General features: G+C 48.8%; 1 protein-coding gene across 16 annotated transcripts in view; it reads left to right on the top strand.

Moving 5' to 3' along the window:
* The window catches only part of SUGP2 (SURP and G-patch domain containing 2), a 42918-nt gene that overhangs the window by 10281 nt on the left and 7632 nt on the right, over positions 1 to 25005 (top strand). For all 16 annotated transcript variants that reach the window (XR_010110855.1, XR_010110854.1, XR_004667843.3 and 13 more), the window contains exons 4-8: positions 4363 to 4483; positions 13239 to 13726; positions 15154 to 15265; positions 18908 to 19386; positions 21874 to 21935. Coding sequence is in view for 8 of the 16 variants with exons in the window: in XM_063600044.1 (XP_063456114.1) it covers positions 4363 to 4483; positions 13239 to 13726; positions 15154 to 15265; positions 18908 to 19386; positions 21874 to 21935 (1262 nt within the window). In the remaining 8 variants the exon portion in view is untranslated. The remainder of the gene's footprint in view (positions 1 to 4362; positions 4484 to 13238; positions 13727 to 15153; positions 15266 to 18907; positions 19387 to 21873; positions 21936 to 25005) is intronic.

Here is a 25005-nt window from a genome sequence, read left to right as displayed (position 1 = left end):
CCACAAGGTATTACTAGAAGGGAGAAAAGACACAGAGCACTGTCTCTGAGGAATCCCCAGGCTCCTGAGGGAAGAAAATCACAAAGACCAGTCACTTGTGAGCCAGGGGTGGTAGCACATGTCTGAAATCCCAGCTACTTGGGAGGCTGAGGAGGGAGGATTGCTTGAGGCCAGGAGTTCAAGGCTGCAGTGACCTATGATTGCGTCTGTGAATAGCCACCGCACTCCAGCCTGGGCTAGAATCACCCTGTCTCTCAATAAACCAAAACAAACAGTCACCCCTGTGCTAGAATTAAAGCGACACAGGAGAGGCTCCAGTCTAGCCTGGAAAGTTGGAGAGGTCGTGCTTGAGCTGTATTGAGGGATGTGTAGGGAACAGCCAGGTCATTCCACATAGTGGATACACCTTTTCGCCCTACTCACTTTTGTAGACTGGCTAAAGTTGGTGAATCACTTAAGTACACCTGCTAATTAGCAGTTATCATTGGCTTTCTGGGGAGAGGAAAAGGCCAAGGAGGAGAAATAGAAGTGATGAGCTGTTTGGTTTCCCTCTTCCTTCCTCCTAAGCTCCCAGAATGGACTCTCACAGCCCAGACATCCCAGAGGTCACGAGCACACATGGTAACCATGCTGTCTTAACTCTTGTGATAGGGAGAAAGCACTTTTCCCACTGATGTGGTTTTCACCTTCCATTGCCCCCAGTCCAGTGGGGAAGTCTCATTTGTTCCTGACTTTCTTTGCTCTTTCACCACCCTCAGGAAGCCCCAACAGCACTAGACACTGGATAGGTCCCACCACATACAGGTGGCCACACCTACTCCCAGAGAGGGATCCTTCCAGAAGTAGGCTCAGGGCTTAAGGGACCCTACTCCCCAATCCCTCACAAAGTGATGGCATACTGTATGAAGGAAGAAAAGTCACCGATAACCTAAAGTGGTTATAACCCACCCACTTACCCTCCCACAGTCTTTGATGTTCCCCCTGCTTTCCTGCAGCTGCAGGCATGCTGGACTGAAAATGCTACCGCCTGCTCTTCTACATGATTGCCAGAAAGCCCTCTTTGTTTCCACAGCCTTTGCTACATCCTGATATTGACCTAATGTAAATTACCTCACCTTTCCCTTGATGCTGGACTCATGCTGCCTTTTACTAGAGGTTTCTGAAGCCAGACAGACCTGGGTTCACATGTAGTTAGCATCTGCAAGCCTCAGTTCCCTGTCTGGATAGCGGGATAGGTGGCGGCAGGGCCCACATCTCATGAGGCTGCCCCACCGCTGCTTATGTTCCTGTTAGAAATGCTATAATGGGCCAGGCGCAGTGGCTCATGCCTGTAATCCCAGCACTTTCGGAGGCCGAGGCGGGTGGATCATGAGGTCAGGAGATCGAAACCATCCTGGCTAACACGGTGAAACCCCGTCTCTACTAAAAATACAAAAAATTAGTCGGGCGTGGTGGCATGTGCCTGTAGTCCCAGCTACTCGGAAGGCTGAGGCAGGATAATCGCTTGAACCCAGGAGGCAGAGGTTGCAGTGAGCCGAGATCTTGCCACTGCTCTCCAGCCTGGCGACAGAGCGAGACTCTGTCTCCAAAAAAAGAAAAAAAAGAAAAAAAGAAGTGCTGGAATGGGCTGGGTGCAGTCGTTCACAGCTATAATCCCAACATTTTGGGAAGCTGAAGCAGGTGGATCACCTGAGGTCAGGAGTTCGAGACCAGCCTGGCCAACATGACGAAACCTGTCTCTACTAAAAATCAAAAATTAGCCTGGCATGGTGGCACATGCCTATAATCCCAGCTACTTGGGAAGCTGAGGCAGGAGAGATGCTTGAACTTGGGAAGTGGAGGTTGCAGTGAGCCTAGAGCACACCACTCCACTCCAGCCTGGGTGATGAGCAAAAGTCCATCTAGAAAAAAAAAAAAATGCTGGAATGACATCTTTGGTTGAATGCTTTGGTTATTACTGTTAGTTTTATTGTTTTTAATTCTCCTTGAAAGGGTACATTCTCAGGAGTAGGATTGCTGGGCCAAAGCTGTGACCCACTTTCTGACCCTTGTTCATGGTCATCCTAGCTAAAGATGACCAAATTTGCAGGGGTCCCTAAATTTCATTGCTGACTGTAAACCTCAACATCTTTTGTAAAATCATGTAAAACTAGTAGCTCTGTAAAAAGAGAGCCATGAAAAAAAAAGCAGTTTCATAGGGGACATACTTGGAATAACATGGCAGTTGAAGGATTGACTCATCATGTGTGAGGAGCTCACACTAGTGTTTAAAATAAGCTGAAAGCTGCAACATGGACACAGACGGGCACAGGACTATGCAATCATTTACAGAACAAACTGGAAAACCTCGCTAGTTCAGCAGTGATTTTAATTGAGTTGAGTGGCTGAACAAATAGACCATTCTTTGCTTTTTTTTTTTTTTTTGAGATGGAATTTTGCTCTTGTTGCCCAGGCTGGAGTGCAATGGCATGATCTCGGCTCACCGCTATCTCCGCCTCCCAGGTTCAAGCGATTCTCCTGCCTCAGCCTCCCTAGTAGCTGGGATTATAGGCATGTGCCACCACACCTGGCTAATTTTATATTTTTAGTAGAGACGGGGTTTCTCCATGTTGGTCAGGCTGGTCTCGAACTCCTGACCTCAGGTGATCCGCCCGCCTCGGCCTCCCAAAGTGCTGGGATTACAGGAATGAGCCATTGTGCCCGGCCATCATTCTGTACTTTTAAAACTAGCCAATTGTTAGGAAACTAAACAATCTTACCATTCGAAGAAACATGTTCTGTGTTGCTGGCAGCATTGTAAATTTAAAGTCATATTGGAGGACATTCACACTTTAAAAAATATTTTGGGCAGGGCATGGTGGCTCATGCCTATAATCCCAGCACTTTGGGAGGTAAAGGAGGGTGGATCTCTTGAGCCCAAGAATTGGAGACCAGCCTGAGCAATGTGGCGAAGCCTCGTCTGTACAAAAAAATAAAGCTATACGTGGTGGCGCATGTCTGTAATCCCAGCTACTTGGGAGGCTGAGGCCTGAGAATTGCTTGAGCCTAGGAGTTCGAGGCTGCAGTGAGCTGTCATGGGACCACTGCACTCCAGCCTGGGCAACAGAGTGAGACCCCATCTCAAAAAAGGAAAAATTTGTCTTTTTTTTTTTTGAGACGGGGTCTCACTCTGACGCTCAGGCTGGAGTGCAGTGGCGCAATCTCAGCTCACTGCAAGCTCCACCTCCTGGGTTCACGCTATTCTCCTGCCTCAGCCTCCCAAGTAGCTGGGACTACAGGCGCCTGCCACCATGCCCAGCTAATTTTTTTGTATTTTTTTAGTAGAAATGGAGTTTCATCATGTTAGCCAGGCTGGTCTCGATCTCCTGACCTCGTGATCCACCTGCCTTGGCCTCCCAAAGTGCTGGGATTACAGGCGTGAGCCACTGTGCCTGGCCAAAATTTGTTTCTTATACATTCAGCAGATATTTTCTGTGAACATGTAATTTGGGATCACTGACCTTTTTATTTATTTATTTATTCATTTATTTATTTATTTTGTGATGGAGTCTCGCTGTATCCCACCATGCCTGGCTAATTTTTTTTTTTTTTTTTTTTTTTTTGTATTTTAGCAGAGACGGAGTTTCACCATGTTGCCCAGGGTGGTCTTGAACTCCTGAGCTCAGGCAATCCACCCCGCTCAGCCTCCCAAAGTGCTAGGATTACAGGTGTGAGCCACCGTGCCCGGCTGACCTTTTTTTTTTTTTCTTTTTTTTTTTAATTGGAGAAAATTTTTTGTGAATTGATATATATATTTTCTGATTACAAAACACAAGTTTTTTTTATAAGTTCTTAAAGCATAAGGAAAATGAAATTCCTGATAATTCTACCCCCTATAACCTGTTAACATATTTCCTAACATATTTCCTTATAGTCTTCTTTCTATGTATCCATATTTATATTTTTTATTCCCACCTTTATATTGAGAACCATAACCTAGATACATTTTTGTATATTTTATACTAGATATTTATATTTTCCACTTTAATGTTATGAACACTCAAATTATTAAGTAATATGTGAAAAATGGTATCAAATTGCTATATATCTTTCTTTTTCTAGAGCATATACATAAATTGCTCTGTCCAGTCATTGAAAGCTGTGACTGTTTCTCTCCTAGTGGTTATACTGTTACATTTTTTAGGAGGAGATTTTGCATATTGGTTGTTTTCCTCTTTTCAATGCTGGTGTCTTGTGAATGAGGATTTCGGTTGTTGATGCCTGCTTGGGTTCAGCACTAAGCCCCCAACTACTCAATTATCCTCGTCTTCCCAGAGCCCACATTCAGCATATTTCTCAGAGAAGCTGTTCTGTGTGTTCCAGCTGTCCCCCAGCGAGCAGATCACAGGGTAGTGGGCACCATCGACCAGCTTGTGAAACGTGTCATCGAAGGCAGCCTGTCTCCCAAAGAGAGAACTCTTCTCAAAGAGGACCCTGCTTACTGGTAGGTCTTTAAATGTCCACCCTGTGAATCCCTCTCATGGAGTATATGGCAAAATTTGGGTCACTCTGATGGTGTTGAGAGCAGAGGGTGAGATACTGGAGCAAGTGGTGTTCTCCAGTGAGAAGAGCATGAGGGTGGCTCAGATTTATGTGGGTTCAGCAAGCCCCAGCTCTGCTGCAGACCAGTGGTAGGCCAGCTGGGTGGGTGGCCTTCTCTCACCTGTGACTACAGCTCCAAGTCCCTGCTGGGCTGTTTTAAGGATGCAGTGAGATGTGCATGCAGAGAATACAGAGTAAGGGTAGTAAGATTAGTAATACATCATTGCAGTTGTTTGCAATTTATTGCTAATATTTGTTAAACTGTCTTTTGCTTAATTGCCTCTTTATGTAAATAGAACAACTTTTTTTTTTTTTTTTTTTTTTTTTTTGAGACGGAGTCTTGCTCTGTCGCCCAGGCTGGAGTGCAGTGGCGCTATCTCGGCTCACCGAACCTCCGCCTCCCGGGTTCATGCCTTTGTCCTGCCTCAGCCTCCCGAGTAGCTGGGACTACAGGAACCCACCACCACGCCTGGCTAATTTTTTGTGTTTTTAATAGAGATGGGGTTTCATAGTGTTACCCAGGATGGTCTCGATCTCCTGACCTCATGATCCACCTGCCTCAGCCTCCCAAAGTGCTGGGATTACAGGTGTGAGCCACCACGCCCGGCCGAACAACTTATTAAAATTACAGTTTGTGTCCTAAATATAGTACTTTCTTATTAGAGAAAGTAAAGAACAAGCCAGAGAAGAGTCTTGCTCTGTCACCCAGTCTGGAGTACAGTGGCGCAATCTTGGCTTACTGCAACCTCCGTCTCCTGAGTTCAAGCGATTCTCGTGCCTCAGCCTCCCAAGTAGCTGGGATTACAGGTGCACGACATGAGGCAGGTCACCTCAGCAGAGGCAATGGCCAGTTCTGTCCACAGGGCTCCAGTGGCAACAAATAATGCTTGCGGGGTGTGAGGGTGGAAGGTCTCAAATCTGTGTATTTTTAGTAGAGATGGGGTTTCACCATGTTGGCCAGGTTGGTCTCGAACTCCTGACCTCAGGTGACCCACCTGCCTTGGCCTCCCAAAGTGCTGGGATTACAGGCTTAAGCCACTGTGCTGGGCTAAGACACCATTTCTCTAAAAAAAAAAAAAGTGATGATCAGTGCTTTGATTGTATTTCTGCCTACCTTTCTGGCAGTTTATTATGATATCTGGGCGTGAAACTGCTGGGTTAAAGCTCATGTTAGAGGCTTTTGATTTATGTCAGTTTCTCAGCTGCAGCACTTTTTATTTTTATTATTATTATTCGTTAACGGAATCTTGCTCTGTCGCCAGGCTGGAGTATAGTGGTGCGATCTCGGCTCACTACAACCTCTGTTTCCCAGGTTCAAGCAATTCTTGTGCCTCAGCCTCCCAAGTAACTGGGATTACAGGTGCCCGCCACCACACCCAGCTAATTTTTTGTATTTTAGTAGAGACGGGGTTTTACCATGTTGCCCAGGGTGGTCTTGAACTCCTGAAATCATGCGATCCGCCTGCCTCCGCCTCCCAAAGTGCTGGGATTACAGGCATGAGCCACCGCGCCCAGCCTCAGCTGCAGCACTGAGGCTGGATCATTCTGTATTAGGGTTGGAGCTGTCCTGGACATTGCAGGCTGTTTAGCAGCATCTGTGGCCTCTATCCGTTTGATGTTAGTAGGACCTTCTATCTCACTAGTAACAACCCAGAATACATCCAGACACTGCCTGGTGTCCCATGGCAGGCAGAGCTGCCCCTGATGGAGACCATTGATGTTTATCATTAGATTACTCTCCATAGGTTATCTGTACTAATTGACTTTCTCACTGCTACTCTGTAAGTGTGCTGTGCCCTCTTTTGTTTTCTGTTTTTTGTTAGTGACAGGATCTCACTCTGTTGCCCAGGCTGCAATGCAGGGGTGCTATCACAGCCCACTGCAGCCTTGACCTCCTGAGTGTGCCCTTTTTGGTAGTCAGATTGTACCCATACTGGACTTGCTATGCTTGCTGTTGTAATTACTAAAGATGCTTGAAAGGCATACATTTCCATGTCTTTGGTCCTACCCACCATGATTTACCAAGGGGAAGGTTGGAGCTTATTGTGGTTTTATTTTTACAAAATTCTTGAGTTTGGATTATTTTCATGTATTGAATGAGGTAGGCATGTAACTTAAAAGTTAAAAATTCCCAAATAACCTAATTGTCCCAGCATCATTTGTTGAATACTTTTTATTTAATAAACACTTGTGCCTTCTGTGCAGTTGGTACTGTTCTAAGCACATTACTGATTTAAGCACTAGCTGGTTGAATCCTCATAAACAACGTTGGGAGGCAGGTCTATTGCTATGCTTATTTTACAGACAAGAAACTTTGAGGCTCCAAGAGCCCTCTTGCCTTGAGGATCCACAACTAGTAAGAGGCAGAGTTGAGATTCAAATCCAGGGTCTGTGGTCTGAACCAGTGTGCATGTTGAAGGATTGTCAGATTGACAGATGCAAGCAGATACCGACCCTCTTGGTAAGAAGGCATCCAGACTTAGAAGGCCCAGGGGCACTTTACAGGTGGTTGATAAGGTGATTAGGCTGGAGGAATAGGAGGCCCTGAGAGGCCTGGGGGCTGGTGCCTCTGCCCCATGACCCCTGCACATGGCCCAGTGGTCTCATGACCACTGATAACCAGGGGCAGCAGACGGAAGCCAGAGTCAGGGGTATGTTTGGATAGGGGGCAGGGCAGGGTACAAAATCAGAAATAAGCGGCCGGGCATGGTGGCTCACACCTATAAGGTGGGTGGATCACGAGATCAGGAGATCGAGACCATCCTGGCGAACACGGTGAAACCCTGTCTCTACTAAAAATACAAAAAAAAATTAGCCGGGCCTGGTGGCGGGTGCCTGTAGTCCCAGAAATAAGCATCAAACTAAGAACTGATATTTGAGGTAAACCAGTATCATGAAAGAGAATCACCAAACTCAACCAACTCCTGACACCCTAGAAGACAGAGTCACTATGAGAAAGAGGAGGTGTAGTCTATAAATATGTATGTGTAATGAATAGTCTCAGGTAATAAGAGTATATTGTATCCATGAAACAGACACTGGTTGCTATGAAAACGATTCTATTAAGGATCTTGGAAATGAAAAATAGATTGAAATAAAAATCTCAGCGGTTGGCTGATAGAATAGATCCTGAAGAAGGAAAGATTTAGGAGTTGGTCCCAGAGACTTTATCATCCAAAAACTCCTTCACAAGGAATTACCTGGCTGGGTGCAGTGGCTCACGCCTGTAATCCCAACACTTTGGGAGACCGAGGGGGACAGATGACTTGAGGTTGGGAGTTCGAGACCAGCCTGGCCAACATAGTGAAACCCTGTCTCTAATAAAAATACAAAAAATTAGCTGGGCGTGGTGGCAGGCGCCTGTAATCCCAGCTACTTGGGAGACCGAGGCACGAGAATCACTTGAACCCGGGAGGCAGAGGTTGCAGTGAGCCAAGATCGCACCACTGCACTCCAGCCTGGGTACAATGGAGCATGACTCTGTCTCAAAAAAAAAAGAAGGAATTACCAAGAGACTGTAAGAGGAAAGAGTGTGATACAAAAGCACAGCAATAAGTAAAGAAACTGCTAAACTTAGGTTTCTGGTGTGCATGTTTGAATTCTTAAGTCAAAATGCTCCTTGTATGTTGTATTTAACAAAACAGTCAATTGAACGCATAATGAAAAGCCAAATGTTTCTGCTGTGACCTGTTTCCATGTTCCACTCCTTGAAGGCAGTCACTTAGTTCTTCAAACTACTTCTCACGGCTACCTCTGTATCTCTTTTTATTATTTATTTATTTATTTTTTGAGACAGAGTCTCGCTCTGTCCCCCAGGCTGGAGTGCAGTGGCGGGATCTTGGCTCACTGCAAGCTCTGCCTCCCGGGTTCACACCATTCTCCTGCCTCAGCCTCCCTAGTAGCTGGGACTACAGGCGCCTGCCACCACACCCGGCTAATTTTTTTGTATTTTTAGTAGAGACGGGATTTCACCATGTTAGCCAGGATGGTCTCGATCTCCTGACCTCATGATCCTCCTGCCTTGGCCTCCCAAAGCGCTGGAATTACAGGCATGAGCCACCGCACCTGGCTTACCTCTGTATCTCTTAATAAGCCTATGTTCCTTTTCTTGACTGAACAGTTTTATGCATGACCATTGACATTCTCTGAAGATATATGTGGATTAATAAGTTCTTTTTTTTTTTTTTTTTTTAAGAGATGAGCTCTCATTCTGTTGCCCAGGCTAGAGCACAGTGGCATGATCATAGTTCACTGCAGCCTCAACCTGGGCTCACAAAATCCCCCTGCCTCAGCCTCCCAAGTAGCTGAGACTACAGGAGTACACCACCACATTCAGCTATCAGCTTTTTTTTTTTTTTTTTTTTTTTAAGAAATGGGTTTTTGCTCTGTTGCCCAGGCTGGTGTCTAACTCCTGGGCTCAAGCGATCCCCCAGATCACTGGGGTTACAGGCATGAGCCATCATGTCCAGCCTTAATAAATTCTTTTTATTAGTTAGCAAGTGAAAAAGTCAGACCTCTAGGAGGCAGATATAAGAAGGGCTTCTTATCTCCACCCTCTGAGGGCCAGCAGAGATTTGAGACCTTCCACCCTCACACCCCACAAGCATGATTTGTTCCCACTGGAGCCTTGTGGACAGAACTGGCCATTGCCTCTTTGCCGAGGTGACCTGCCTCGTGTCGTGCACTAAAGATGTCAGAAGAGCCAGGTGCGGTTGCTCACACCTGTAATCCCACCACTTTGGGAAGCCGAGGCGAGTGGGCCGCATGAGGTCAGGAATTTGAGACCAGCCTGGCCAACATGATGAAACCCCATCTCTACTAAAAATAAAAAATTAGCTGGGCATGGTGGTGGCTGCCTATACTCCCAGCTACTCAGGAGGCTGAGGCAGGAGAATCACTTGAACCCAGGAGGCAGAGGTTGTAGTGAGCTGAGATCGCACCACTGCACTCCAGCCTGGGCGACAAGAGCAAAACACCGTCTCAAATCAATCAATGAATCAATCAGGAGTATAGACAGACACATCCACTATGGCTTTGCTTCCTTGTTTGGAACACCAAGGGGCAGGCTTCCGTCCTTTTCTATGAGAGAGCGCAAAGCATCAAGCCTAGAAAATGATAACAACAGTGCAGGATATAAAGCTGAAGGAATATGTCATACTTTGTTTTCTCTCATCTTCTAAATTGTCCCCTGGGAGTGGGCCAGCCCTGACCATGCTCTCCAGGGAGAGCCCACCAGGTCCTACGTGTTCGCACACTCAGGAAAACAAGTGGCTAAGAATCCCTGTGGTCTAGCCTCAGCAGGATTGTCCAGGCACCCCAAAGTTAACATAAAATCTAAATAATTGATGTTTGGGGTGAAATAAAAGAAGCTAAAATCCCAGATGATCTAAATATGTGAGGCACAAGGGGAAGGAGGGAGGTAGGTGTGCAGGCCTTTGTCTTGTTTGACATGAGGATAGAGCTAAAGGGTAATTCTGGATATTGATACAAAATAAAAGTTTAGGTATGTGTGTCGATTAGCCATTAAAGGAACAGAAGTGAGGTCTATAACTTCCATACTACTATAGAGAGAAAGAAGCAAAAACACAGGAATTGGAAAACACAGAGATGGAAAATTGCATAGCAGGTGAACGCTACCAAAAAGAAAGGATGTAGAGAATTGTTTAGGCAAAAAAGACTTTAAGGAGAACAGCACTAAAAGGAGCAAAAGAAGTTCCTGATAAAAGGGAAAGTCATCACGAACATATAGATTGTGAATCTTGGTGCCTGCACTACATAGCTTTGAGCTATGTAAATAAACAACCTTTAGAAATCATTTAAGTCCAGAGCTGGGTGCGGTGGCTCATGCCTGTAATCCCAGCACTTTGGGAGGCCAAGGTGAGCAGATCACCTGAGATCAGGAGTTCAAGACCAGCCTGGCCAACATGGTGAAACCCCATCTCTGCTAAAAAAAATTCGAAAATTAGCTGGGTGTGGTGGCGGGTGCCTATAATCCCAGCTACTCGGGAGGATGAGGCTGGAGAATCACTTGAATCCAGGAGGCAGAGGTTGCAGTGATCCGAGATTGCGCCACTGCACTCCAGCCTGGGTGACAGAGCAAGACTCCGTCTCAAAAAAAAAAAAAAATCATTTAAGTCCAAAACCATGATAAGAGGAATTGGATGAATCCAAAACCATGGTAGGAGACATTAATGTTTCTCTGAAATGCGTAGACGATGTAATCCAAATAAGGTTGTGGAAGATTTTATAACACAGGAAATGAGCATAAACAGAGACAATCTGCTAATATTTGTTGAGCGGTTAATGACTACTAGGCAGTTTTCATAGCACTTGCCTCCTAGTGAAAAGCTTATAACGCAGGCCTCACAGCTGTATGATGAAGTAGCTACTGCTTATCATCTTCCCTGTCTTACAGATGGAGAAACTGAGGCACAGAAAGGTTCCCAGCTAATAAGTGGCTATGCTGAGATTTGAAGCCAGCAGACTGGCTTGTTGAGTGTTCTCTGTTCTTGATGTTATGTTCCACTGGAACTTGGGAGATGCATTTGGGACTGACGTCCTCGGACTGCACTTGGCATCAGAACCGTCCAGGAACAAGGAAAGCCATCAGAGTCATGAGTGACTGGGGCAGTCAGGTCACCTGGCCCTGATTCTGCGCTCTGCCCTTGATGAGGAGTTGCCTTGCTGGGGCTGTGTTTGACTTGAGAACCAGAGTGCCCGTGTTGGTCAGCATTCTCTTAATTGAGCACTATTGCTTATTAGGGCATGATCTTGCAGGATGCCACCATTAGCCCAACAGAGTGCCAGGGCAGCAGTGGAGCCGGTACTCAGTCGTTTTCTCAGGTCCAGACAGACCTCAACTGGCTAACAGTGTCAGCAGGAGCTTGTGTATGGAGCTGCCTGCCAGGGACATGCCACATCACACAGTGCTGCCAATGCTGTGCAACACACAGCCACCTTACTTCTAGTTGGCTTGTCACTGGTAATCTGGAACCTCATCTAATAACTGATATGTCGCTACTTAATATCAAACAATCTGAAAGCCACCTGAAATACTGCCATACTTACTAAGCAATATTCTTCTTTAACACAAACTGAAATCAAATATTCACAAAAGTCTGTTATGTTTGTTGTGGGGTGGTTATTTATTTATTTATTTTTAAAGAGATGGGGTTTCGCCATGTTGCCCAGACTGGTCTTGAACTCCTGGGCTCAAGCGACCCACCTGCTTCCGCCTCCCAAAGTGCTGGGATTACAGGCGTGAGCCACCACGCCCATCTTAAAAGTTCGTTATGTATGAAATCACAGAGAAAATCACAGCACACCCAGGAAATTCACGTGGGCCACATTATGCCAATACAGCAAACTAGAAACCAGCAACAACCAAAATAAAACATGTTTCTGAATAACTTTTGAGTGAAGGGTAATCATAGCTGAAATTAGAAGCAATTTAGAAGGAAGTGGCAAGAAGAACATTATATACCAGATGCAGTCATAAAAATACTTAAGAGAAAGAGTGACTTCAGGTGACTTTATTAGAAATAGTGGGCCAGGTGCAGTGGCTCACACCTGTAATCCCAGCACTTTGAGAGGCTGAGGCGTGTGGCTACCTTGAGCCCAAGAGTTTGAGATCAGCCTAGGCAACATGGTGAAATGTCCTCTCAACCAAAAACACAAAAATTAGCCAGGCGTGGTGGTGCGCGCCCGTAGTCCCAGCTACTGGGGAGGCTGAGGTGGGAGGATCACCTGAACCCAGAAGGTTGAGGCTGCGGTGAGCTGTAATCAACTCATGAAGCTAGAAGGAAAATGATGAAAAAAGTAAAGACACTAGAAGGAGAAGGATTTTTTTTTTTTTTTTAAAGATAGGGTCTTGCTCTGTTGCCCAGACTGGAGTGCAGTGGTGCAATCACAGCTCACCACAGCCTCTCGACTTCCTGGGCTCAAGTGATCCTCCCACCTTAGCCTCCAGAGTAGCTGGGACTATAGGCATGCACCACCACCCTGGCTAATTTTTTTATTTTGTGGAAATGGGATCTTGTTTTGTTGCCCAGGCTGGTCTTGAACTCCTGGGCTCAAGCAATCCTCCCGCCTCAGCCTCTCAAAGTGCTGGGATTACAGGTGTGAGCCACCACGCCCAGCTGAATATTTTTCTGTGTTAGTACATGTAGCTCAACCTTCTCTTTACTGTTCTCATCATGATGACTGGGTCATAAGATTTCACACCTGGGCCGCAGGCTCCTTGGTTAATGTTCTCTTGTGGTTCACATCACACTTTCCTTGATGCAGTCAAAAGCTCACCGAGCACTCATCCTGGCTGGGCCATTTAAAAGGTGTCAATTCTGCCTGCCAGGGTGCTATGGCTCCAAGGTGACTGGTTTGTGTTTCCAGGCCATCAAGAGCTGGGAGCTCCCTCACGGCTGCTGCTGATGGAAATCAAGGAGGAACTCAGTTCAAACTCCCGATTGCCCTGTGGTCACTCTTAGCAGGGCAGCTGTCTTGGGCCTAGCTCTGGGTCCTCAGTAGAGCCAGGCAGAGCCTCTGAGACAGGAGAGGACAGTGAGGAGTTGGCCACTTAGAAAGGGTTTGTGTTTGAAGGAACAATTTGGGACCTGGTGGTGTTTTCATAAATGTCCCGTTATGCTTGTTTTGTTATCTAGGTTTTTGTCTGATGAAAATAGTCTGGAGTATAAATATTACAAGCTGAAGTTGGCAGAAATGCAGCGGATGAGCGAGAACTTGCGAGGTGCCGACCAGAAGCCGACCTCAGCAGACTGTGCAGTGAGGGCCATGCTGTACTCCCGGGCTGTCCGCAACCTCAAGAAGAAACTCCTTCCATGGCAGCGGCGGGGGCTCCTCCGTGCTCAAGGGCTCCGGGGCTGGAAGGCGAGGAGAGCGACCACCGGGACCCAGACCCTCCTATCCTCAGGCACCAGGCTGAAACACCACGGCCGGCAGGCTCCAGGCCTCTCACAGGCAAAACCATCCCTGCCAGACAGAAATGATGCTGCCAAGGACTGCCCGCCAGACCCAGTTGGACCTTCTCCTCAGGACCCCAGCTTAGAAGCCTCAGGCCCATCCCCCAAGCCAGCAGGAGTGGACATCTCTGAAGCACCTCAGACCTCTTCTCCCTGCCCATCTGCTGACAGTGGGTGCTCACTCCTGTCCCCCTCCTCTGGGCCCCAGTCCCTACTCTCCCATCTCCAGGGTCTCTTTAGAATTGGGGGGGCCTGCAATCTAGGCAAGGCAGTGGATAAAACTCTAGGGACCTGGCCAGGACAAGTGTACATGTTGGCGCTTTCTCTCTTGCTTTCTTGAGAGAGCTGCATGCGAGTCCTGCAGCTCCCTCCTCCTCTTCTGAGAGCGGAGCTGGTATGAGGTGCTGCCCCATGCCTTCGTGCTCCCCAACAGGGTCCTGCTGCTGGGGCCGTGGGCGGTGCATTGCCTGAACTTGGGATCCCATGTCCTGCTATATCCTGGCCTCCCTTGATAGTCTTCGGGGCTGCCTTGTTCTCTCATTGCGCCTCCTCATCCCCAGGGTCTCCACAGTTCCTGTTCTTGGGGTTCGCTGACCTGCACTGCTTCCTCCGAATCGACTAACTTCACCCCTTCTGTTTCTTCTGTCACCTTAGCTGTTTCTTTCTCTCTGTACCACAGGCCTGCTCTCTGGCCAGTGCTTCCTAAGCACTAAGTGGGAAGGAGAGAGCAAAAAAGTGTCCACAACTGCTGCATTATTTAGGTGTTGCTGTGTCGTGAGCCATTCCAAACTGTGGCTTAAAACAGGAGGCATCAGCTGGGCGTGGTGGCTCACACTTGTAATCCCAGCACTTTGGGAGGCCAAGGCGGGTGGATTGCCTGAGCTCAGGAGTTCGCAACCAGCCTGGGCAACATGGTGAAACCCGATCTCTACTAAAAATACAAAAAATTAGCTGGGCGTGGTGGCACATGCCTGTAGTCCCAGCTACTCGGGAGGCTGAGCTAGGAGAATCGCTTGAACCCGGGAGGCGGAGGTTGCATTGAGCCAAGATCTCACCACTGCACTCCAGCCTGGGCGACAGAGCAAGACTCCGTCTCAAAAAAAAACCAAACAAACCAACCAGGAGGCGTCCGGTATTGTGAATTTGCCAGTGGCTGGGTCATCTGCTGAGCTAGCCCACACATGTCTGCGGTCAGTGGCAGGTGTCCAGGCTGTCAGCTGAGATGATGGTGTGGCTGGGCCACATGCCTGTCATCCCCCCAGCAGCCAGCCCATGTTTGTTCACCTGGCAATTGGGGTTGGGGCTTCAGGAGAGACAGTGGAAGTACTCAAGTCCTCCAAGGCCCAGGCTTGGAACTGGCAATGGGCTTTTCCACTGCATTCTATAGCTGATGTGAGTCCCAGGACCAGCCCTGATTCAAGGTGGGGATACACAGAGTTCACTTCTTGGTGACAAAGGGTCCACACGTGACGAAGGGCAAGGCTACAGGGAGGGGACATGCAGGCCATCTTTATAATCAGCCTCCACAACCCTGCAGTGTTTACACGGGGAGCAGCAGCTCAGGAGTCATGCCTGACAGGTGCTTTATGTTTTGTAGTTGACATGAAGACAATGGAGACTGCAGAGAAACTGGCTAGATTTGTTGCTCAGGTGGGACCAGAGATCGAACAATTCAGCATAGAAAACAGCACCGATAACCCTGACCTGTGGTACGTACCCCCCCGGGTCTCATCACACCTTTTTCTTTCTCAAAGAGACAAAGTCTAAGGATGTTGCTTAGGCTGGATTTGAATTCCTGGGCTCAAGTGATCCTCCTGTTTCAGCCTCCAGAGTAGCTGGGACCACAGGTGTGCTCCACTGCAACTGGCCATTACACCCTTTAGATTTGAGTGTGTTCACGCCACAAGCATGTCCTGAGCCAGCCCACAGCCTGGCCAATGCATTCCTACCATGGGGGTTATACCAGGAGTAAGTCATGACTTCACTTCAGCTGAGCCAGGGGCCTGAAGGAGAAAGATCTGTTCTAATCACCCAAGTTCAGGAGTTCGAGACCAGCCTGGCCACCATGCTAAAACCCCATCTCTACAAAAATACAAAAATTAGCCAGGCATGGTGGCAAGCACCTGTAATCCCAGCTGCTTGGGAGGCTGAGGCATGAGAATCGCTTAAACCCGGGAGGCGGAGGTTTCAGTGAGCTGAGACTGAGCCACTGCATTCCAGCCTGGGCAACAGAGCGAGACTTCATCTCCAAAAAAAAAAAAAAAAAAGGCCAGGTGCGATGGCTCATGCTTGTAATCCCCGCACTTTGGGAGGCTGAGGCGGGTGGATCATGAGGTCAGGCATTTGAGACCAGCCTTGCCAACATAGTGAAACCCCGTCTCTATACTAAAAATAAAAAAAATTAGCTGGGTGTAGTGGCGGGTGCCTGTGATCCCAGCTACTCGGGGGAGGCTGAGGCAGGAGAATTGCTTGAACCTGGGAGGTGGAGGTTGCAGTGAGCCGAGATCGCGCCATTGCACTCCAGCCTGGGCAACAAGAGTGAAACTCCATCTCAAAAAAAAAAAAAAAAATCTGTTCTAGGGGACCTGCCTTCATCTTGGGCATCAGCAAAAGCCTCCCCAGAGGGACATTTAATCTGCATCCAAAGGCTAAATAGGAGTTGGCCAGGGGAGGGGAGAGAGGTGAGGATTTGCTGCTCACTGCATGATAGTAGTGATAGTCGGCCCTTGCCCAGGTCTGACAGCAGGCACTTCTACACAGGGATAAGGTGGCGTGCTCATGCTGGGAGCAGGTACCTTTGCCCTCTCCATTCCTTGGATAGGTGGAGCTCAGCTCAAAAGCACACAGCCCATAGGCAAGAAAACCTGGGTGAGGAGCCAGCACTGCCCCTGGGGTTTTTCCCCGGGGTGACATGAGATGTCCCCTCCAGAGAAAGGCTGCCGGTAGGAGGCACCCATCTTCCCATTACTGAGCCAGAACCCTACTGAGGGGGCTCTCAACTCCTCGTGCTGGTCCTAGCTTGTTGGACAGTCATGCCTTCATCCAGTTAAAATTACAGTTGAAAACGTGCATTTCTCAGAGCATTTATGGGATTCAGTGGTGACAGAACATACTCTTTCAACTTGCTTGGGACCTGATTGCACAAGCCAAGCCCTACTCCCCTCCGCAGCCTTGGCTTATGACTGGGTCCTGCACTAAGGTACCACCTGCCTTGTGGGGCACTGACCACCTACAGACGGGAGGCCTGACCAGGCTTACAGTCAGGTTTTGCCTTTTACAGGCAGTAGTGGCCTTGGGGAGCTGCTGGGCCCTGTAGACCTCGGGGTCGGACCTGTCCACTGTGTATGTGGGATTTCCTCTGGCAGGGTTGGATAAGGAGGACAGCTCAGTGCAGGGCAGCTGGGGGCATCCCATGAGTCCTTTTTTCTTTTTCATTTTCTTTTTTTTCAATGAAAAGTACAGTTTAAAGGAGAATTTTGCATTAGCCTGGGTACTTGGGCTGTAGTACTTGTTGGGTTTTGGGTGATTCCTCCCCATCTGTGACAGCCTTTTCTGAGCAGTGTCCTTCAGAGTACTCTGTCCTGTCCTTCCCTGGAAGGAGAGCCCTGGATCCTGACCACAATACTGGGCAAGGTGTTGGACGCTATCCAGCCATGCTTGTAAATGGGCCAAGATGACTTTGTGTTTCTTTTGCCTTTAGAAAAATTTTAATTCTAATGTGCTCAAGCTTATTGAGTTAATTCATTTTGTGGGTGTGGTTATGTTATAAAGTTGTCATACAATCCGTTTTATTTATTTATTTATTTTTGAGACGGAATTTCACTCTGTCGCCCAGGCTGGAGTGCAGTGGTGTGATCTCAGCTCACTGCAACCTCCACCTCTCGGGTTCAAGTGATTCTCCTGCCTCAGATTCCCAAGTAGCTGGGATTACAGGTGTCACCCAGCTAATTTTTGTATTTTTAGTAGAGACGGGGTTTCACCATGTTGGCCAGGCTAGTCTTGGATTCCTGACCTCAGGTGATCTGCCTGCCTCAGCCTCCCAAAATGTGCTGGGAGGCATGAGCCACCATGCCCGGCCCAGATTCATTTGTTTCTGCTGATATTTAGTTGTATGTGTGTGTGGTATGTGTGTGTGGTGTGTGTGTGTGTGTGTTTGTTAGCCTGGTATAGTGGCATTTGCCTGTGGTCCTAACTACTTGGGTGGCTGATGTAGGAAGATTTCTTGAGCCCAGGAGTTTGAGGCTGCAGTGAGCTGTGATCACACCACTGCACTCTAGCCTGGACGACAGAGTGAGACCCTATCTCTAAAAATGTATAATAATAATTACAAAGCCATCCAGCTTTTCCAATACCATTCTTTGAAAGACCCACCCCTTTTTTGTAGTAGTTTGAGAGGTTACCTTAATCAAATGCTGGGTTTCTGGTCTTTCTATTCTGTTCCTTTGGTCTGCCTTATGGACTACTATGCTGTTTAACTCCAGAGGCTTTGGGGCATTTTATAGTGCTTGGTGGGGCTGGAACCCCTTATGAGTCTTGTTCAGAGTTTTCCCAGATATTCTTACATATTATTTTTCTTTATGAACTTTAGAACCATCTTGCCCTGATTCAGAACGGGATTTTATTGGGATATATTAATATGCTAACTGGGGGGACTTGGCACATTTATGAGGTTGAGTTGCCTTACGAGGGCCATTTTTCCTTTGGTCCAAGTGGACTTTGGTGCTTTCGGGAGTGTTTTAAGTTTCTCATACCAGCCACAGCTTCATAGCTGTGGTTACAAGTCGAGGTGGCCACCAGACCCCTGAGGCATAGAGAGGCCTCATCTCCACGCCCATGTAGGTGGACTGCAGGCCCCAGAGCGGGAAGTGCTAGGGGTGAGGAGCCTCCTCGGGGGGCACCTTACGGTTCCATGGTGCACATGTTCCAGCAGTAACTGTGCAGCTCCTCCTGGCATCTCTCCATGCTTCTCATACCTGGGAGGAACCAGAGTCAAAATGGGCACATGGAGGCCCAGAGAGGCCAGCGATGTAACCAGAAAGGGTGAGATGGGTCTCAGGCCAGATCTCTATTCCAGCATTTTCCCAAGCCCTGCATACCTTGTTCGTCCGCCTCTGTCCCCTGGAAAGCAGTTAGGCTTCTTGAATTCTAGCTCCTTATTAAGTTACTAGTACTCCTCAAATTTTCTATCATTGAGAGGCTGCACCATCAAGCCATAGCCGCGTAGAGACTGGTCAGGTTATTCTTTCCCTTGTCCCACCTCCACCTTCCTTGGATCAATCCCAGCAGTTTCAGCAAATAAAAATGTTGAGAGATTCCATCTGGTTACCCAATGTATTTCCTCTGTGCCCCAGGTTTCTACATGACCAAAATAGTTCTGCTTTCAAATTCTATCGAAAGAAAGTGTTTGAACTATGTCCATCAATTTGTTTCACGTCATCTCCGCACAACCTTCACACTGGTGGCGGTGACACCGCGGGTTCTCAGGAGAGCCCCATGGACCTCATGGAAGGGGAAGGAGAGTTTGAAGACGAGCCCCCTCCGCGGGAGGCTGAGCTGGAGAGCCCAGAGGTGATGCCTGAGGAGGAGGACGAGGACGATGAGGATGGGGGAGAGGAGGCCCCCGCTCCCGGAGGGGCGGGCAAGTCTGAGGGCAGCACCCCTGCCGACGGCCTTCCCGGCGAGGCTGCTGAGGACGACCTGGCTGGAGCACCTGCCTTGTCACAGGCCGCCTCAGGTACCTGCTTCCCTCGGAAGAGGATCAGCAGCAAGTCATTGAAGGTTGGCATGATTCCAGCTCCCAAGAGAGTGTGTCTCATCCAGGAGCCAAAAGGTGAGTGCCCGCCTGTCGGCACAGTTGCCTCTAGCACAGTTCTTGGTTGGTGGGCTGTGAGAGTTAGAAGAGACAGGTGGAGACATTTTAATCCAAAAGAGTTTTGTGCACCACTCCAAAATGTGAGCCGACACTCATGTTTCCCAGTGGTCTGAAGGCATTGCTCTAAGGACATGTTTCTTTGCTACCCTGTGGCTTCTGGCACTCTACTTGCTGCTGGACATTTCCCTGATTGCCTGGATTCAGGTCGGGGCATCCCCAACTGTGGAGGGGATGGGCCTGGGTCATCTCAGCTGTTTTCCTGCCTGTGACTTTGTCAGCTGGGGGCCCTTCTGAGCCCCTGGAAGGCCCAGGGTGCTGATAAGCTGCTTCATGTCATGACAGTGAGATGGGAACAGAGCAGGGGTGGTCCCAGGCAGTGGTCAGTGGGACCTGCCTCGGCCATGGGAGGCCATCTCCTGCTCTCCTGTGGGGAGGTTCCGGGTTCTTGAGGTATAATTTACCAGCAGTGAAACGCACCCTTTTCAAGTGGACCATTTGAATTTTGTTGACTGTGCAGAGGCGAGAACCCACCAGTACAGCAGAGCTGAAGCCTGTTCCCAGAACGGGTCTCTTGTCCCATTGCAGTCCCCTGCCCGATTCAGCAACCACTGACTGTTTTCCAAGCCCCAGGTATTCTATCTTTCCTAGTCTGTCAGTACATAGAATTGCATCGCATGTGGCCTTTTGATGGGCAGGCCGTGGCCCAGATGACTCCTGTGCCCCCAGTGCCCTCCAAGCTGTCTCCCCACAGTCAGGCCTGGACCGTGCTTTCACATGGGACTTCTGCTGCAAAACCTATGTGTGAAGTTGTAGTGAATGGTGCCCCATTGTGGGACTGTGTTAAACAGTCACCTGTGTGTTCTACATCATTCAGACAGTCACATTTACATGTGACAGTGGCCTTATGGTTTTTCCTGCTTTGGAATAGTCCTCATGTTTTGTGTTTGAAAAATTTGGTGTTGCAGTGAAATGCTAACCATTCTACTATAACCTTTACCATCCTTCAAAACTTCTCATGGGGCCAGGCGCAGTGGCTCGTGCCTGTAATCCCAGCTTAGCGGGACTGAGGCAAGCGGATTGCTTGAGCCCGGGAGCTTGAGACCAGCCTGGGCAAGATGGCCAGACCTAATCTTTACAAGAAAAAAAAATTAATGTAAAAAAAATGAAGTAAATAAACTTGTCATGGATGGCAGGTAGTGTATCAGAGTGCTTGTTATGTATGCTCTTCTTGGGGGGAGGTGGAGTTTTTTATTTCTGCTTTAGAAGCTCTCAGTTCTTTGGGTAGTTGATGAGATAAAACCAGACCTGCGCCGGGTGTGCTGGCTCACACCTGTAATCCCAGCACTCTGGGAGGCCAAGGCGGGAGGATCGCCTTTGGTCGGGAGTTTGAGACCAGCCTGACCAACATGGAGATATCCCATCTCTACTAAAAATACAGAATTAGCAAGGCGTGGTGACGCATGCCTGTAATCCCAGCTACTCGGGAGGCTGAGGCTGGAGAATCGCTTGAACCTGGGAGGTGAAGGTTGCAGTGAGCTGAGATCACACCACTGCACTCCAGCCTGGGCAACAAGAGCGAAACTGTGTCTCAAAAAAAAAAAAAAAAAAAACAGACTTGCTAATCTCCCTTTCATAAAAAATAGAATAAAATGATATGATTTGGTTCTCTATATGAGAAGCTTGGTTGTTTTTCACTAGAAAGTTTTAGGCAGACTTTAATTCTTTTTTTTTTTGAGATGGACTCTTGTTCTTGTCGCCCAGGCTGGAGTGCAGTGGCACAATCTCGGCTCACTACAACCTCTGCCTCCCGGGTTCAAGTTATTCTCCTGCCTCAGCCTCCTGAATAGCTGGGATTACAGGCTCCCGCCACCACGCCTGGCTAGTTTTTGTACTTTTAGTAGAGACGGGGTTTCGCCATGCTGGCCAGGCTGGTCTCGAACTCCTAACCTCGGGTGATCCGCCCATCTCGGCCTCCCAAAGTGATGGGATTACAGGCATGAGCCACTGCGCCTGGCCAGACTTTAATTATTTCCCAGTGAATTAGCTGCAGATAAACTAGGAGGGCACAGTATCACAAATATTTTGTTGAAGCAAAATATATTTCTGTAGTCATGGAAAATAATCCATGTATTGGATCTTTTGTTATAAATGTGGGGACTCTTAGGTTTGAATAGACTTTCCAAAAGCAAGGCACCGCTCAGTGAACCCTTCATTATGGCCCAAGCTGCCTACCCTGAGCGTGTCCCGTCTCTGCTCACTCCAGGGGTCATACATGTTCATTCTTGAGAGGAGCTGGGGCTCAGCAGCTGCCATGCAGAGCCTAAGACACCTTCTGTCATCAGAGAACTGTTAGCCAAAATAGACTGCAAGATCTTCAGTCTCTAAGTAATTTAGGAAAAGCACATGTATGTGTATGTGTATGTGTCTCTTTCTTTTGTCTTCTAGTCCATGAACCAGTTCGAATTGCCTATGACAGGCCTCGGGGTCGTCCCATGTCCAAAAAGAAGGTGAGCGTAATCATTGGTAGTCCTCACTCAAAGTATAGTTGGTTAGAATTTGTTGGAGTTCCAAAGGATGCTGCAGCTTGTGATTAAGCTGTGCTAACATTTCAAACTGAGGTGTTAATGTGTAAAACACAACAGAGACTTTTCTCTTGGGAGGGCTTTTGAAAACTGTTTTGCCTTTGTCCAAAGCATAGACTAGTGATTCATCTGTGTAATGGATAGTTGAGATCCCTGTAATGGATGCAGTGGGATTTGAGAGATAAACGAGATAATGTCTTGGCCCTTAAGAAGTTCAAGCTAGGCCAGGTGTGGTGGATCACGCCTGTAATCCCAGCACTTTGGGAGGCAGGGGGCGGGTGGATCACAAGGTCAGGAGATCGAGACCATCCTGGCTAACACGATGAAACCCCGTCTCTACTAAAAATACAAAAAATTAGCCGGGCATGGTGGCAGGCGCCTGTAGTTCCAGCCACTCGGAAGGCTGAGGCAGGAGAATGGCATGAATCTGGGAGGCAGAGCTTGCAGTGAGCCGAGATCGCGCCACTGCACTCCAGCCTGGGCGACAGAGTGAGACTCCGTCTCAAAAAAAAAAAAAAGAAGTTCAAGCTAAGGTCGATTGGGTGTCTTACACTTGTGATCCCAGCAGTTTAGGAGGCCAAAGTGGGCAGATCGCTTGAGTCCAAGAGTTTAAGACCAGCCTGGGCAATAGGCAAAACCCTGTCTCTGCAAAAAATACAAAAATTAGTTGGGCATGGTGGTGCATGCCTGTAGTCCCAGCTACTCTGGAAGCTGAGGTGGAAGGATCATTTGGGCCTGAGAGGTCGTGGCTGCAGCAAGCTGATTGCACCACTGCACCCCAGCTTGGGCGACAGACTGAGAGCCTGTCTCAAAAAAAAAAAAAAAGTTCAAGTTATCCAGGTGCACTGATTCACACCTGTAATCCCAGTGCTTTGGGAGGCCAAGACAGGGGGATCACTTGAGCCCAGGAGTTTGAGGCCAGCCTGGGCAACATAGTGAGACCTATGTCTCCTCCTGGTCTCCTTAAAAAATAAAACATAAAAACTTTCAAGCTTAGTAGACTGGAAGGGTGGTGAAGAGAGTTCACTAATCTGCTAGTAAGCAGAGCGTGGTGTATGCGGTCAGCACCTCCTACACGCCAGGTCCCAACTGTCCACCTGGAGGCAGCAGCAAGCAGGGCCAACAGTGAAAGAGAAATGGATGAGGCAGTCCTGGGGATGCTCTGGGCAAAGAGAAGCAGGTCAAAGAGAGGGAGAATAAGGTGGGGTCGAGGGGATGCCGCTGAATTGGGAAAGCCAAGGGAGGTCTCTCTTGCAGATGACGTTGGCACAAGCCTGGAGGAGCTGAGGAGAAACAGTGTAGAGATCTGAGAAGGGCACAGCCTCAGTAGAGAGGCTGGGGCAGCAAGAGGCCTTTGTGGCAGCAGAGGAATCCGGGGAGTGGTCACACAGGACCTCAACAGATGTTAACGCTGTGGCCCTTTCTCAGGGAAGGGAGGGTACCTCTGGGACCTGTGGTGGATGTGGCCACTAGGGTGGAGAGCAGCCTGTGGGCGGGAACCAGGAGGAGGCTCAAACTTAAGACAGTTGGACCAGGGCATGAGGAGCAATGAGAAGGGGTGAAGATGGAGTGGGTGACACCTGCTTGTGGGCTGGGTGTGCAAAAGCCAGGAGTCCAGATGACCCCAGGGTAGTCAGCTTGGGCAGAAGAGGGACAGAACTGCCATTCACTGACCTGGAGCCAGGTTATGGAAAGGGGGCAGGTACACTCCAGATGGCCTGGGGGACACAGTGCTGGGGGCAAGCAGGGTCACCTGGGACACATGTGGAGAGACTTCACCAGTCCTTCATGGTCAGGGAGGAGGGCGGGGAGCCAGGCGAGATCGCTCTGCTGGTGTCAGGCAGTGCCATGTTGCTTCCAACCCCTTCCGAGTGACCTAGGTCAGTCTGACCCCAATTATGGCAGGAAGGAGGGACCTTCCCGAGTCCAGAGCTCATAGTCCTTACTGATGTGCCAGGTTTTAGGCTGAGCTGGCATCTGGTGCCCCTTTGTGTGGCCTGGATAAGGGCACGGCCAGATGAGGGCACAGCAGGGCCTTGGCGTCAGGCACAGCTGTACTCTAGCTCAGCCCTGCCACCGAGTAGTTTTGTAACCTTGGCGTGTAACCCCCGAGCCACGGATTTGTCTGTAAAATGGGATGGCCACACTTACCCAGCAGGTAGGAGGTACAGTGAGGATTAAACTGAACGCGGTTCCTGGTGGGTGTCCTGCACATGCTGCTGTCTCCTTGGGGCTCTGCACCTGTCCTCCTGTCTGCCAGTGACTGTGGGTGGAAGGGAGGCCGTGGTGGCTGCAGCTTTCCTTTGCAAACCTCCAGCTTGCCCACAGGGCTTGGCTTTCCTCCAGCTGTCCAGGAAACCACCATCATGATTGTTAAACACAGATTTGAACATTCACGAAGAAACTTCCAGGCTGAGCCAACCCCTCTTCCTCCCACTGCACCTCCAAGCAGCCTTCCTGAAAGGGAAAAGAGTACCGACCTGCCCTCTGGGGACCCCTGTGCCCTGCCATGACCAGCCTTTCCCCTTCCTTCCCTACCCGTCATCCCAGGGCCCAGGTCGTGCACAGCTCCCAGGAGGGCCTGACGGATGCCCCGTTTCTCATCTCAGCCGGTGGGTTCTGTCACCTCTTTTCTCCAGGCCACTTTCTCATGGCAAGGGGCCCCCCAGTGTAGCAGGTCCTGTCTGGTGTCCCCTGGCTTGCAGGGGTGTCTCTTCACTGTTTGTGCCCCTCTTCCTGTCCCAGCCCATAGCATAGCTCCTCCCTTCATACCTCCCCTCCTTAACTGCCCTGCAGAGACACTTCTGCCCACACCGCCTTACCAAGACCACCTCATGCCATTATGGAGGGGCCGCCTGCATCCAGTAACTCACACACACACACACACACACAAGATACACACATGTGCACGCATATGCACACACACATGCATACACACACACAGCTACTTTATATAATACCCTCGGAGATGCCTCTGAAGAGAACAAAGGGAATT

The sequence above is a fragment of the Pan paniscus genome, chromosome 20 (genome assembly GCF_029289425.2).
Source record: "Pan paniscus chromosome 20, NHGRI_mPanPan1-v2.0_pri, whole genome shotgun sequence".
NCBI lineage: Eukaryota > Metazoa > Chordata > Mammalia > Primates > Hominidae > Pan > Pan paniscus.
Note: the sequence above shows the minus strand (reverse complement) of the source record. Positions and strands in the feature narration are given on the sequence as shown.